The 16307-nt window shown below is 43.1% G+C and overlaps 1 protein-coding gene across 1 annotated transcript in view; it reads left to right on the top strand.

Annotated features, from left to right (window-relative positions):
- The window catches only part of Casq2 (calsequestrin 2), a 62585-nt gene that overhangs the window by 27277 nt on the left and 19001 nt on the right, over positions 1–16307 (top strand). The window contains exons 3-7 of the mRNA XM_010631207.3: positions 1049–1149; positions 3199–3310; positions 7757–7830; positions 14104–14234; positions 15689–15734. Coding sequence (XP_010629509.1) covers positions 1049–1149; positions 3199–3310; positions 7757–7830; positions 14104–14234; positions 15689–15734 — 464 coding nt within the window. The remainder of the gene's footprint in view (positions 1–1048; positions 1150–3198; positions 3311–7756; positions 7831–14103; positions 14235–15688; positions 15735–16307) is intronic.

The following is a 16307-nucleotide window of genomic DNA, read 5'->3' as shown; positions in this document are numbered from 1 at the left end:
GACAGACAGCAGGCAGAAGTCCAGCCTTCCTGTCCTTGGAGGGTCTTCAGAAGAGGTTATTTGGAGAAAGCATTCTCTCGCTAATAGAGAGTTTGAAAACAATTAATCTAAGGAATTAAAGATGCTGTGCAGTTGGAATGAGTGCCAGCTTCAGCTGTTTGGCATTCCTGAGGGAAAATGCAGTTTTCCAGCAAGCATTTGTTAAAATACACAACATCACACCAAGGGTTCTGGAGGGTAGCAGAAGAGAAGATGGAGCTGGCCCTTACAGGACCTGTCAGCTAATCGGGTAGAGAGGCAGTGTGTGACTCTGCTAGAGTAGGAATACAAGCTATTCAGTGGAGACATATACATTTATGGGGCACTGAACAGTGTGTGTAGGCTCTGTGAGATACCAACAAGACAAGGATCTTACCCTCGCAGGAGGTACTGCTACACAAGTACCTACAGACTGTTAATGCTTGAGCTCATTGTGACTGGACCGACCTTAGGAAAAATAAGTCATAAGCTGAGTCCCGAAGGAACTGACCAGGATGAGTTGGGATGGAGGTCACTGCAGTTTGGCGGAACAAGGAGAACATGAGTACACACACTTGTATATCTACTTCGCATATCCTTTCATATCAGCACATGAACAAGAACCAAATGGATTAAACAAGGGACCAGGGACCAGTTCTCAAAGAACTGTGGGTCAGGCCAAGGAGGAATGGCAGTAGCACGGTTGGCAGTAGATGGTAGAGGGACTTGAATGCCAGGCTAAGGAATCAGATGAGCAGTGGGTATTAAAAGTTTTCAATAAGGAGAATAATATGGGTTCAGCAGCATTTTTGGAAAACTAAAGTAGTGGCAGGGTTGGAAATAATTTTAAAATTTAAAATTGAAATCCAGGTGAAGCCGTTAGTTCTTATTTCAATTTAAATGCCTACTTGCAGGCCCCTCGGTAGTGTTGTTTTGACATAACTGGTCCTTAGGTTAAATCTAGATCCACTGATCTTGACCCCACAATCACTCAGAGTGATTTGTCCTTGGGCCTTTTTGTTTCTTCCAGGTTTCGATGAGGAAGGAAGCCTCTATATTATTAAGGGAGATCGCACAATTGAGTTTGATGGCGAGTTTGCAGCTGATGTCTTGGTGGAGTTCCTCTTGGATGTAAGCATTTTACACAGTGGCCCTGCATGGAGATATCTGGACTCAACTATAGGGGGAAGTAAAGCCCCAAAGTACAAAATGAGAAGCTGGAGATTCTGACATGGTCGAAGACAGGTCTCTCAGCCTTCACAAAGGCTAAACAATGCCCATATCACAGTGCTAGCTACCTTTTCTGGGAAGTTGACCCCTAAGTTGCCCCCAAAACCTGTTTGTTAGTGACCTGTGTCTCACAAATCTGGACCATGTAGTAGTTAACTGCTAATTCTTTTACCAGTTATACCCCCAAAATCCCCTTGGCTTGCTCCAGGGCTGCTGGGAGGAGGTAGGCAGTGGAGAGACCAAGGGGATAGCCAGACACCCAAGGAGAGAGGAGGAATAGCTCAGTGAGTTACCCTGAGGTGTCCTCAAAGCAGCATAAAGGACAGCCAGGGCTCATGAGTAGCCCCAAGTCAGTCACTTTCAGCCATGAAAATGCAACACTCAGATCTACATGTTCAGAGAAACAGAGGAAACACTAAAAGCATTTTATTCATAGATAGATCACACAATAATATCTGTGAGCTTAAATGATTTGGAACAGGTATTTTGCACAAAGAACTTGCTGCTGAACATCTATACTAGTTGTTCCTTATCTACCAATTGGTACCCAGCGGCCTGTTGCTTTATCTCTACAACCTCAAAGCCAGAGAGAAGGTCAGAAGTGAGCTGAACAGCACCTTCTAGCAAAAAAAACAAAACAAAACAAAACGTGTCCATAGCCTCTGCTTGGCTGTCTCACTGGCCTACTGCTGCAAACCCTGAAAATCTTAGAGAAGTGACATCCTAACTCTGGGCCAACACGGCATAGCCTCAACTTCATCACCTAGGAGACTTTGGAAAATGAGGCTCTACCTACTTTAGACAGTGAACAATATGATTGACCCACATAAGCAGTAAGCTGGAGACAAGATTTTGACTTGCTCAAATCAGGGCTCTTGCCCTGTGAATCACAGATAATACGGTTTTCAGTGTGAGGCCTTTGTCCTCAAGCTGATTCTTTCTAAGTTAGTTTTAAGATAGTCAGAAGCGGGTGATGCATCGTATTTCCTTGTTCATATCCAGTGAGAGAGGGGAAAAAAAACCCAAATCTGGCTTCAAACCGTTGTTCTTTTAAGGGTAAAGAAGAACATTTGTCTTTAGCACATTTAACCCCACTGGACCAGAGTTGGGTGACTACCAAGTCCTGAGTCAGTAGGTGGTAAGAGAAGTTATGAAATCAACCCATGCATCCATCATCTGATAAATAAAGCAAACATAGTACATGTACATAATACTACCCAACTTTTAAAAAATAAATTTTGTGATTTATGATAATATAGATGGAATCAGAGAACATTATGGTGAAGTATAATACGCCAGGCACAGAAAGACAAATACATGTTTTTACTTATATGTGGAATCTAAAACAATTGAATTCCAAAAGGAGCAGAGAGTAGAATGGTGGGTACCAGAGACTGGGGTAGTATAGGGATGGGGAGATGATCCTCAGATGGTGCAAAGTTGCAACCAGACAGGAGGAATACAGGTTATTTTTTTTTTTTGAGATGCATTGAACAGTATAGATTATACAATAATTAACATGTTGCACACTTCAAAATTGCTAAGAGTAAATTTCAAATGTTCTCATCCCCAAATTTATAAGTATTTGAGGGAATGCATATTTTAAATAGTTTGACCTAATTATCCCATGTGTAATCATAATTCATAATATTATTTTATAACCCATTAATATAATTACAATTATCATTTGTCAACTTATAATTTAAAAATAAAGAGAAAAGCTAGCAAGAGGAAAGGATTTGCTTCAGACCAATCATTCCACCCCTAGAGTTAAGATCAATTCCTCCAAATGCATAGCTGCTGGGCTCCCCAGGGCCGAGTGGGATGGACACCAAGGTCTGAACCAGGAATTCCACTACAGTTTCCCTCCCAAGAGCTCCATTTCCCAATGGGGAGGGAAAAGATACCTTGTTGGAACATATCTGTGAGCAAGTGTGTGTGGCATTTCAGCTAATTGAAGACCCAGTGGAGATCATCAACAGCAAGCTGGAGGTTCAAGCCTTCGAACGCATCGAGGACCACATCAAACTCCTTGGCTTTTTCAAGAGCGAGGACTCAGAATGTAAGTTGTCGGCCAACCCTGCCTGGCAGTAGAAGGCTCAATTCCCAAGGTGCAATGTTAGCTGTTCCCAACAGAGGATGGATTTTCAGCATCTCATTTGCTGGGTGCAGAGCAGATAGAGCTAGAACCCTTCCTGTACCCCGTGCAATGGGACACATGCAGAAATTATGAAAAACAGGTAGCAGGGCTAAAAGAAAAATGTTAAATTTGGGCCAGGTGTTCTAGCTTTAAAATGGGGTCTGTGTGTGTGTGTGTGTGTGTGTGTGTGTGTGTGTGAGAGAGAGAGAGTGTGTGTGCTCTATAGGCGAGAGAAGAGCCTCCCACTTTCCCACCTGCCCATACCCATGATGGCGACTCCTCTAAATGGAACCCACAGTAGGCTGCCTAAACTTCAGTCACCAGCTGGAGAACGTCTCTCTCAATTGGAAAACACCAGAGGAAAATTTGGGTAGGGACAGGCTTAGCAGCTGCTGAGAATGTGGAAAATTGCCGGCCAAGCCCATCGCTGACCGCCCGGCTGCTTGCCATTACCAACCACACCCTTGGGCATTTTCCCTCTGCCAGCTTTGTGGCCCGGTTTGGGGTGGGTACAAACCTACCATAGCATCGCCACGGCTGGTACAGGGATGACAGGGGCTGAGCAGGAAGAGGAGGAAGAGGGGCAGGAAAGGAAACTACTGGAGTACAGTAAAAACAACAAATTGCTTTGGTAGCATAGCCTGAGTGAGTTAAGCCGCGCGCTTCTGCGTCAGCCTTGAAGAGAGGGAAAGTGGCAGAAGGGGTGGGCATCACTGTCAGAATCTGACAGCATCGGTACAAGTAGGAGGTGCAAATATTGGGCTGCATATGAGTATTTCTGGAAGTCCCCAAATATTTTGAATTTATTTGTCAAATGTTTTCTTTACTCCAGTAACATTCCTAGCCACTGCATTAACAGCCCGCCGGTTTGCTCTCTTTCATATCGCAGTGCAGCCACCATCCCATTTCTTCATTGGATCCTCCATTCCCTGCTCCAATGAGTGTCTCAGGGGCAGGTGCCAGCCAGAGAGTTTCGCCCCATTTGATCTGTAGGCATGCGGGTGCTGACTATTCCAGGGAACTGCTGCCCTGCCCCTCACTTAATCTTTTTCACATGGAGAATTTTGTGCTCACAACAGGTAGTTATCACAATTACCTATAATTTAATGATGACGAAAGGGTGCAGCACGAAGTTTGACTGACCCACGCACTACCACACAGCTAGCAAATGCTGGGGGTCACCATTTAAATTCCAAGACTGACTTTCGAGTTCCCGCATGGACGCTCACTGGAAGGGGATTGGGTTTAGAGACTTTTTTTTGCGGGGGGTACAGGGGATTGAACTCAGGTCCTTATGCTTGCCAGGCAGGTGCCAGAACCACTGAGCTAAATCCCCAGCTCCGAGACTTTTTATTTTCTTACTTCATGTTATATAATGATAATAAAACACAAAAATGGGAAATATATCACATATTACATCGTAAAAATTCTCCAAGTAAAAATGTTTGTAGATTTTGAATGTGAATTTTGACCTGGCTTCCAAGAACACAGCTTTTCAGGGGCTGGGGATTTAGCTCAGTGGTTCTGCCGCCTGCCTCACAAGCACAAGGACCCGAGTTCAATCCCTGGAACATGGACGTGGCTGTTTGAGTTAAGCAATTCCTGAGCAAGGTTGTAAGTGAAGAGCTGTTTAAAATCTTGTTAGTCACCATGAACCACATGTATATATGGGTGGTGGCAGGTGAATAAACAGTCTTTCTTTGGTGGATCGATTGCAGGCCTCTAGCTTGCTAGGGAAGCCTTCTACCACTGAGCCGCACCCCCAGCCCTCACTGCTGTGTGCTTGGCTGAGGAATGTTTCCTTGCCACCAGCTATAATTCAGATATAGCTCAATCTTTAAATTGTCCTTCAAGGACGTGAATGCCCCTGAATTTATCACCATGCTTTTTCCTTGACAAATACAATTCTCAGATTTCTTGTGATGATGACTTGATTGGATTGAAAAGCCAATGAAGTAGTTTTGTATCTTTTTATATTTAAAATAAAATAAGGCTTTTCATTAGAAATGTAAACAGTTATTACTTTGTGGGTCTTGATAGTTATTCTTAAATTCTGAAATGATAAAATTACTAGTGAGTCATTTAAACTTTCTTTTTAAAGTTGAACTTTTTCACTTTTAAATGAATAAACCTTGTCGGTACATGATACAATTCACATGGTTCTTTCAAATTTCAATGAAGTGTATTCAAGTGCTCAGTAGAGCCCAGGATTTTTAGCCAATAATTATCCTTCAAAATGAGTATAATGCACAATATTTTTTCGGGGTGGGGTGCGTACCAGGGATCAAACACAGGACCTCGAGCTTGCAAGGTGGGCAACAGCACCACTGAACTAAATCCCCGGCCCCACAATTTATTTTTCGATCCACTTCATAGTTGAGAAACTCCTCATAAAATTGTCTTTAAATAAGGAAAGGGCTTCTCAATCTGCTTCTTCCCTGAAAGCTAAAGGAAAAGCGATTATGTAGGCTTAGATGCTAGAGTTGCCTTTTTATAACAACCTTGGATGTGGAATTCAGATTCACATGCAAAACTTTATATGACAGAGCTTTTAATAAATATTTTAATTAATACCAATGGATCTCAAGATTTTCAGAAAGAACTTGATGTAACATCTTCACGCCTTCTTGTCTTTGCAACCACGACACTAGCACACAGATCAGGCAGTTTTTCCAGTCTATTACGATGTATTCATCTGCTTCTTTGATGGTTTCATCCCTAACCACATGGCCTGCTTCTTCTTTGTAAGACAAATGATATTAGTTCAAGTGTTTCTTCTCAGGGGTTTAACTGGCTGTATTCACCACACCCAGTTGCTAAAGTCTGAGGTACTAAATCCTGTCTGGAAAATCCTGAAGGATGGGAAAGGTCGGTGAGGAACAGCTAATCTTAGGCACTGTCGAGCAGGCAACAGGACCAGATATCCAGGCAGACAGCTGCTGTTAGGGTGAGGCTAAAGGCTCAAACACATTTCCGACTAACAACCAGAGAGTCACCCTGCTCCATCCTTCACCTTAAAAGGGATGCAGACTGGACCTCAGGGAGAAGGAGGCTCTGACCCAGGTCTAAGCTGTCCTTCCATCTGGGCGACAAAAGATTCATCATGGACTCTGGGAATATTATCAGAAACACTGTGACTCTGATGGGGCCCAGTGCGCCTGGAAGTAGCTCCAGCCATTTCCTTCCTCACCTTCACTCGCCTGCTCTCCAAATGCTCCCACCTGTGTTTCTCCCGTCTGGCCAGTCCTCTACCCCAACTGTCAGGCTGCCTGATATTTTTTCTGACTTTATGACTTCTGTGGAATGAGTTTGGATGCGTAGATATTAGCAGTAGGTACCCATGTTCTTGTCAATGTTCAGCCCCTCTCTCAAGTGCTTGCTGCTGTCACTTCTTTTAGAGCAACTGTCGCACTGCACTGACTCTTTTAAGAGCCCATAGTCCTCTCTGGGCTGAGAGTATTTGGAAATCAGATTGTTGGAGGCAGCACTATGCTAACGTAAGTTTGTATGGAACCCTAAAAGGTTCTTCATGGTCCCAGAATTCTAGCAAAAGCTATACTTCTGATGATTCCTTTAAATGGAAAAAAGCTGATCTTATTAGAATAAGTTACAGGCTGGAGGACTCTTAGAATCATAGGATTTATTCAGAATCACCACAGCCATCACCATTACCATCACCCACACTTCTCAAGCTTGAATATGGCTCTCTTACGGAGTACAGAACTTGCCTAGATGTAACCAAGTAAAACACTCAGATGGTTGCATGCCTGCCTTGACAGTTTGGACTAGAGTTTGGGACCAGAGAGTCAAGCACAGGCTTGACTGATTTTAAATGATTCCAAAAAATCAGGAAAAAAAAAAACTAAGAAAAGGAAAGAAAACTAGGATTCACCAACAGGGATACTCATGACAAGAAGCTTAAAATACTTCTGTGATGTCTTTTCTGGTTGAGTTTCCTTTACATGGGTGAATTTTCTTATTTAGGCTCATTTATACAGCAAAATGTACTCTCTCGAAATGTTATGTTTTTAAGCAGTGGTAAGTTTGACTAGAATGACCATCTGTTTTGATGTAGAATTTTGTCTTTTTTTTTTTTTCCTTCCTTGTATTTCTTTCCCTTCTCTTATTTTCTGCTTTCCAACTTCATAAAAGGGTGGTGGAGATATCTCTTTAACAATTGAAGGCCAATACATTCAAACTCCTTCGGGGAAACTATGGGTTTAAATAGTACTAAATGATTCGCTATCCAAATACTACTTGCTGACTAATTATTCAATCAGGATTAATTGGTTTCCTACTCTCTGTGTGTCATTTAAAAGAGTAGTCTGCAGTATGCCTCTTCAAATTGTTTTTTTTTTTTTATTCTAGATTACAAAGCTTTTGAAGAGGCAGCTGAACACTTCCAACCTTACATCAAGTTTTTTGCCACCTTTGACAAAGGTGTAAGTAGTTTTCTAGGCACAAAGGATCAAAGTTTGGAACTTTTTACCTCTTGTTCTTTTCTTTTAACAACATCGACCATCCTCCTTTGTCTCTTTCTCCAGAACTGTTAGAATGTGAGATGACTGAAAATATGATTCAAAGAACATCAACAAATCTCTAAAAATACCCAAAGAAAAGTGACAGCCTACCTTCTTTTTCCCATACCCCGAGCAGGAAGCATGTGTGCCCAGAGCATGGTGGTCCACCCTTCCCTTTTTCTCCTCTCCCTTTCTGGGGTTGCACCCTTCTCCTTCTTCTGTAGTGGGATGGGAAATTGAACAGGGAGAAACATTGATAATCTGAAGCCCTGGTGCTTTGGAAAGTTACTTCGAGGAAATGTTGCTGGTATATTTTCCTATAATCCAGTCTTCTTATCTGAGTGGAACAAGTGATTTTATAAACAAAAGAGCAGCAGAGACCAAGAGATCATGAACCCATGGGTGATTTATTTGGAGTCTATGCAGCAGAGCAGTCACTCTAGTTCCGGTTATTACTAACATGGCCACTATCTATTAAGTGTTTCCTGTGTGCTGGGCACAGTCTGATAAAAAGTCAACTCTTCATGTCTGTGGACTTCCACAGCCACTGATGGAATAACCTGAGGGAAGAAAATAACCAAAAACAAGTATGTCTGTGCAGAACACATTCAAACTTTTTCTTATCATGATTCCCTAAGCAGGTTAATAACTACTTACATAACATTTATATTGTATGGGGTATTGTGAGTAACACAGAAATGATTGAAAGCTTATGTAGGAGATAGATAACAAATATATGCAAATAAGACATTACCTTTAATATGGGACTCGAGTGTCCGCGGGGTGCTCTGGAACCAATCACCTGTGCATACCTAAGGGTGACTTTATTGTGTCTATATTGTCCCCAACCCTGCAAACTTTGAAGGGTAAAAACTCCCACTTGTCATATGGGAAAACAAACTTGCAAAGGTTAAATAATATACAAGGTGTCCAGTGAATTAATGGTAGTCCTGAGACCCTAATTTAGGACAGTCTATGCCCTTAACCCTGCCTCTATACTGTGACCTCAGATAGAAGACCCTGTGCCTGCCATAACACTCCGCAAATAACACATACAACCACATACACCACACACACACTTCCCAATACAGGTAACACACACACACCCCAACTGAAAAACAAAGTTATTATATTTGATAGAACAAATAAATTTAAGTCAAATCAACTCTTTACTCAAATACAAGGAAAAGTTTATCAGAAAGTGGCCTGTTGGGTGGCAAGGCAGTTGGTGAGCAGTGCTCATGGCCTTTATGCTGGGGTGTGTTCAGATATTCTGGAAAAATAAGAGAGGCTAACAGATGTGGGAGCAGGGAAGGGCCCAGTGAAAAACCACGTTTGATTCATATATATTTCTGTGGCTCTGGCACCTGTCCTCAAGCTTATAACCCAGAATGAAAGGTCTATAATCTAAGTAATGGAATATAAACTTGAAGCAAGTTTACCCTGGTTGGATTTTAGAGTTGGGAGAGATTTGAGCAAGAATACCCAAACACTAATAACTATCATTTAAGTGTTTATGTGCCAGATTCTGTCCTTAGAGCTTTACATAGGCTTTCTCATTCCATCCTTTCAACAAGTTCATAAGAGTTGAATTAGGTTCTCCTTCCTCAGGTAAATGTAAGACACTGAGAGATCAAGTGATTTGCTCATGGTCACATAGCAATAGTAAAGCTGGGTGTAGTCTCAGGTTGGCCTAATTTCAAAGTCAATGCTGGGTGCTACCATGATCCAGAGAAGGGAGCAACATAGATTAAATTCTTAGCTGATGTTTGGCACATCATAAACACTCAGAAAATACCAGCTAGCTATACAAACTGTTGTTAATAAGAAAAGAGTCATCCAGGCCCAAGACGATGGGAGGTTGGAGTAGGGTATTAGAGGAAGGAACACAGACACCTACACTGAATTCATCACTGGCGTTTGGTTCTGATGGGCCAGGTATGGCTAAAGGCTTGCTGCCCTGCAAGGAAGAAAGGCAGGTAAATGAGTTTGGCCAAGCAACAAAGTCTTCATTTTTAGATGGGTGGTTTGATTCTGATTTCAGGGTAGTACTTGTTCTCAGAAGTGTCTTTCAGTCCAACTAGATGGTTTTATGTCTGTGGCCTATGAAGAAGGTGAGATCAGGCTATAATTAACAACTTTGAAAGCTGCTTTGCTAAAAACTCTGAAAGACACTGAGTCATAAGTGCCACTGTTCATATAGCCTTGTGGGATTTCGTGACATTCAAAAAAAGAGACACATTGTCTCTGGCTTCGTATGGATCACAAAGGCTGCTGCTCTAGGACACTGAGATACCAGCTGGGATTTGCACCTACCACAGCGGGGGAGGAGTGCCCAAAGGGAGACAGTGAAGTCCACAAAGCATGGTTGCAGCCTCAGTAACATCCAGCAGGGGGAGCCAGAGCAGAAGAAGGGTAGAATGAAGAATGTCATGAGGTGGCTGAAAGGACCTGTTTGTGTAACACTCCTTAGGGAACCTCAGAGGGCCTGGGAGGTGGTTGGTAGAGGTTTGCAAACAGGAGAAACAAGGGCTAAGGAAGCAGTCACGTAGTGACAAAGACGAAAAACCCAAATAACACACATTGATGTGACAAGAGGACTTGGTCATTGATGAGATGAAGGAGAAAAAGAAGACCCCAAAATAAGATTAAGACCGACACATCTCAGATCAGAAAAGCCTGGGAAGCTACTGAAAACATTAAGAAATCTGGGAAGAAGAAACTACTGAAGAACGTAAGAGGAAGTTATGAATCCTACACTTTTACAAGTTAAGGAAACACTCAACTAGAGGTGGCTCGCACCCACCCATTCACTCCCCAAGCATCTGCTGCATGCCTCTAATGTGCCAGGCCCTCTTCCAGATGTCAGGGGTACAAACAGCACTGAAAAAAATTGGTCCTAGTCCTTGTGAAATTTAGAGTCAGTACGGGGGAGAAGATGGAAAGAGAGAAAGTGAAGACGTAAGCAAACCAAGAAATACATCGTGAACTGGGGAACTGTCGAAAGGGTGAGGAGTCAAAGCTGCTGATTTAGATTTGGAAGTCAGTAACTGCTGAACCCTGTCAATACCGGTATCCTCAAGGAGATTTTAAAAGCCTTGATCTGTGGGCTCACTCCTAGAAATTTAGATTTTTTTTTTCAGAGTTGTGATAAAGTCTTAAAAAAACTCCATTTTCAAAAACCTTCCAGGAAGTGTCATAGGATGAACAGATTTAGGACCTAATCTACTGATCCTGGTCCTAAATTGAGCCACATGAAGGCTCAATCCCTCTGAGAAACATCTCAGACAAGAGAGGCCTGGAGCCAAGCATGGCACCCACTCTGCCACACCTGGTAGCCTGAAAAATGCCAGTTCTAATGATCTCCCATCACTTCTCACTGGCCTGCTCCTTTCTCTGCCTAGGATCAGTGAAATGAAAAATTATTGTCTCTTTTTCATCACACTGTGGCCCAAAGGGAGCTGTGATACACTAAGAAAAGTCGAAGAGCAATGTCTAGAAGGCCAAATTCATTTTGAATTGCTTTTCATGGTAACATCTGAATGGGCTTCCTAACTTGTAGAAAAACCGCCTGTATCAAAATTCATGCATATGCAAATGTTAAGAAAAGAACCAATGTACTTGCAGCTTTCTTCCCTTTGCTCATATCTTTTCTAACCAGTTAAAGAACAAGAAAGCATGGATAAACTCGTTTTTATGAGCTTATCCGGCTTTTGATAGTATAATGCATTCTTATTTAATCTCGATGTCCACGAATCACATCTGTTCCTAGAACAGTGCCTCATATACAGAAGGCTCCACTGAGCACTTATTGATGAAATGAATGAGTAAGTGCTCCAGACAGTCAGATCTCCTGCAGTCTTTACCATCTGAGGCACAGTTACAAGAACCTAAGAAAGGCTTCCTCTGAGTCACAAGGTGAGGGCACTCCAGGAGGGCAGTGTGGAGAAAGTGGAGAACTCTGTACAAGTTTACTCATTTCCCAAGACTTAAATTTGAGCACATGACATTCCAATTTTCCATTTATACACTTAACACTCAGACCCAGATACTGGCATCAGGGACCAGAGAACATCACCACCATATACATATGCACACGTTCGTGGGCGCGTACGCACACACACACACACACATTCACAGAGGCTTGCCAGGGCTACTTGCCTTGATAGTAGTTCTGATCAGGTCTCTCTCTCACCTTCAGGAGGTTTGAATTATAGCAGATGAATTGATGAGAGCAAATACAAGAAGGGCAAGAAAACATCTCCCTGAACCATGTACCTCACGTCACAAGGAGGTGTGTGTTTCCCTTTGTTTACACTGTTAAGGAGAAGGTAATTTTCATATCAAAAGAACATAGGAATACAGACAAACTGGAGGTTTGGAGTGCTTCACTGGCTCCTGGCTGTGCCCCTCCAGATATATGATCTGGAGGAATTGCTTCCCCCAGTGGAGTCTCACACTTATAAAATAAATATAATAATAGTTCTTACTTCATACAACCCAAATGAGAATTAAATAATCTAACCAAAACACTTGAAATTGTAAGCATTTGTGTATTGGCTATTATTTTTATTTTTGTTTATTTAATCACTTCGCATTTTGTAGTGACACATGTTCCTGGTTCCTAGAAGAGTAAATGAACTCAAAAAGACCAGAGGCCAATGTCATTTTCAAGCCTATTCTCCTTAGACCCAGCTTTGGAAAGACTTGTGTGCAAACCTTGATGTTTGCTTCCCCCACCCCTCCTCACCTCCCTGCCTCACCACCCCACAATCCCCAAAGCATCCTTCTGAGAGAAGGGGAGAAGCAGTAAGAAAATCCCCACAATTCCCTTGCTTAAAACAAAATCAGTCTGACAGTAAAGTCTTCTTTGACTGACTGCAGCTCTTCATAGGGCCTATCTTCTTTCTCTCTGAGCAGGATGCTGGGATTTCTTCCTCCTAAGGACTGTAAGAAATGTCTGTTGGAATGTAGTGACCTGGAATTCATAGCAATTAATGACAGAAGCCATCTGGACATAAGTGTTTCCTCAGAATGGACCTCGTTGTGTAAGATCTTATGTAACACCCAGGTCCTCCCCCTCCCCAATTGGTCACAGCCCCTGGGTCACCAGGTCGCTGTGCTGTACTCACCACAACGGGGCCCCAGCTCCTAGGCAATGCCTCTGCCATTTCAAGGGAGCCACTGTTCATCCCTGTGTTTTCTTGGACCGCAGCTCCAAGCAAGAGAAGAATGGCGTTTGGTTTTCTATTGAGCACTGCACATTCCAGTCCTCTCAAATCATGTCACAAAAGGAGGTCCTGAGTTCAGTGGCTTTGCAGGGGAACACAGCAACCATTCTGCCTCGACAGCAGACTGACATGTGGCCGCTTTAATCAGGAGAGAAAGTCTTCCGGGCTGTGGGCTGGTTTCCCAGGGATTTTTAATTGCTGTACAGTGAGCCACCCATCCTGGCTCACTGGGGACTGTCCAGATTTTAACACTGAGGTTCCACATCCCAGGAAACACCCCTGCCCTGAACAAAGTCGAATAGTTGGTCACCTTGTGGTTGTTAACAAGTTGGGTAATTCCCAAAACCTGACAAACCGCCGAGCAAGCCTGGAACTGACAGCTTGAACTCCAGGGCTTGCGCTTTAACCTAAACAGCAGTTAGGATTTATGAGCTGATCAAGTGTAGATTAATAGATTGACTTCCAATTCTGTGTACCTGTATGCTGTAAAGGTTTCCACCAATAGCTTGTTCCATCACAATGGCTCAATTAAATCCATACAATGTGTTCCATTGCATTTACTTCCTCCTCCAGCCCCAGAAAAGAAGGTAGAGTGATAATGAATGTAGAATGATATCCTTTACTTTTCATTTCAGCTGGTCCCTGCTCCTACTTGTCCATCATTTGTCAGATGTCTTATTTCTACCTCTCTCCCCTCCCCCTGCCCCTCTCCCTCTCCCTCTTTCTCTCCTTCTCTTTTTTCTTTGATCACAGAAAGCAATTGGTCCAACCCAAACCATAGGTGATAAATTTGTGTTACTTAACATTAACTCGAAACTATCTATATACTTTGTGTCTTTGCAGAAAGCACACACACACACACACACACACACACACACACACACACACACACCTCGGTGGATGTACAAGGCATCATGGCTCTAGACTGGCACTCAAATAAAGTATTATCTCATTTCTGTTTTAGGTTGCAAAGAAACTGTCCTTGAAGATGAATGAGGTTGACTTCTATGAGCCATTTATGGATGAGCCCATTTCCATCCCCAACAAACCTTACACAGAAGAGGAGCTCGTGGAGTTTGTGAAAGAACACCAGAGGTGCCTGGGATGGCACGTGGGGAAGGGAGCCTGGGGCCTGGGGAATGGGGAAGATCCTCTTGGTCTGATAATTCAGATCCACCAAGAGCAACAACCTAAAGTACCCCAGGCAGAATATTGCTCATTGATAAATGGTAGCTGTATTGCTATTTGCAAACATGAATCTACACTTGCAAGCAGGGTTAGACTGCCTCTGCTCAGTTAGCAAATCTCCTCCAAGCCAGAGTGAGATTTAGGTAAAATTCTACACTGGCAGTGACAGCAGTGTAGGAGAAAGCTTCCTGTATGTCAAGCACTATGCTGGGGGCTTTATGAGAGCTACTTTATTTTGTCTCCAATCTTATGGGGTAATATTATCCCAATTTTAAAAATCAAGGAGTATGACTCAGAATAGTTAAACAACTTAGCCAAAGATGAACATCTGTGCATATAACTTCTAGGAGAGCAATATTTGATACGATTCAGTGACTTCAGCAAAGATCCGCAAACTTTTTCTTCTGATGGACCAAATAGCAAATATTTCAGGCTCTAAGGGCCAGGTGCCCTCTTCTGCATCTGCCCGGCTCTGCCCTTATAGCAAGGAAGCGGCCATGGTCTTGTGTAAACAAATGGGTGTGGCTATGTCCCAACCAAAGTTTATTTATAGCAACAAAACACCAGCTGGATTTGGCCCACCAGCTGTAATCTGCTGATATGTTCTTAAGGAACAAGTATGGGAACGTGTACACCACTCGTGAGCTCACTGCCTTCCCCACCCTCTCTGTGTGCAAGTGTGGTCTTTGAACCTAGCACACTGTGGTCCCTGTGTATAGAGAGTGCTAGTCCCTGTAAGGAGGCAGTACACGAGGAAACAGGCACTAGTATATCTCACCAGCTGGGGACGGAGCCAAGTAGCAAAATACTTACCTAGCATGTGCAAGGCCCTAGGATCAATGCCAAATACCACAAACAAAAGAGAACAAAAAGCCTCACAGCATTTGCCAATATTCAGAGATATATGAAACTATGATCAAAATATGGGTCCTACTTGTCCCCCACCCTAAGGATTTCCAAGGTGCTTTTGATGGCTGACCCCCTTATAAATCAGTAGCTGTTCTGGTCTGGAACAACAGACTTCCTGTTGTCTTTCTACAGTTTCCTCCTTTGAGACCTGCTCTGCGCTCTCAGGAATGGTGCCTGTCTGTGAAGAGAGAACCCCTCTTTGCCCTAGGAATGAACCAACCCTGAACCTCTGACCCATTGTTTGTAAAGGGCTTGATCTGCCCAGAATCAAATGAGTCTAGGGACAGGTTTGGCGGTTTGGGCTTAGATCTCTCTTTATGCAGCAGCGTAAAGCAGCTCTACTTCCTTAGGGAAGAAGTGGGTTTGGGGACTCTTGTTTACCTTTCCCAGGGCTGAGGCTCAGTCTCTGCCACTGGTGAGCCTTACTCAAGGAAGCTCCTCCTTTTTTTCAGACCCACACTCCGTCGCCTGCGGCCAGAAGACATGTTTGAAACATGGGTAAGACAGCAGTGAATTCTTTCTTCCTCAGAGGGATGAGCATATCCCCAAGGGTGCCCTTTTCATTAAATTCCAAGTGTCAGACTCAGTCTCATTTGGCTGAGCTAGAAGTCGAGATGGTATGAGCAGCTTGCTCATTTAAACTCAGTTCTCCATAGACCCAGTTTAAGCCTGTTTGGTACAACTCCCTGTTGACTCCCTCGGGAACTGCTAGCTTCTGTTCACGAGCCACCAGAGATCTAGTGGGACACGCTGGAAGGAGCACAGGCTGCAAATTCCTAGTTCAGGTTGGGGTACAGTCATAGAGTCTAGGATTTGCCACCTAGTAACTTTGTGACCTACATCAAGTCATATAGTCTTTCTGAACTTTAGTTTTCCCATCTAAAATCAGGACTTTTTGTAAGCATAAATGAGATGAAGAGTTCAGAATGTGGTAGGTTTCGCATGGTAGCTCTTAAACAAGAAATCTACTGAAGGCACTGGAAAGTAATCAAGATGGCTTAGGCTGCAGGTGTGTGTCACAGACGTGTCAAGTGATGCAGACAGTATTAGAAAGACTCCCTTGGAGACACA

The sequence above is a fragment of the Fukomys damarensis genome, unplaced genomic scaffold, assembly GCF_012274545.1.
Source record: "Fukomys damarensis isolate Sample0158 unplaced genomic scaffold, DMR_v1.0_HiC HiC_scaffold_33, whole genome shotgun sequence".
NCBI lineage: Eukaryota > Metazoa > Chordata > Mammalia > Rodentia > Bathyergidae > Fukomys > Fukomys damarensis.
This window is presented reverse-complemented; position numbering and strand designations above follow the sequence as displayed.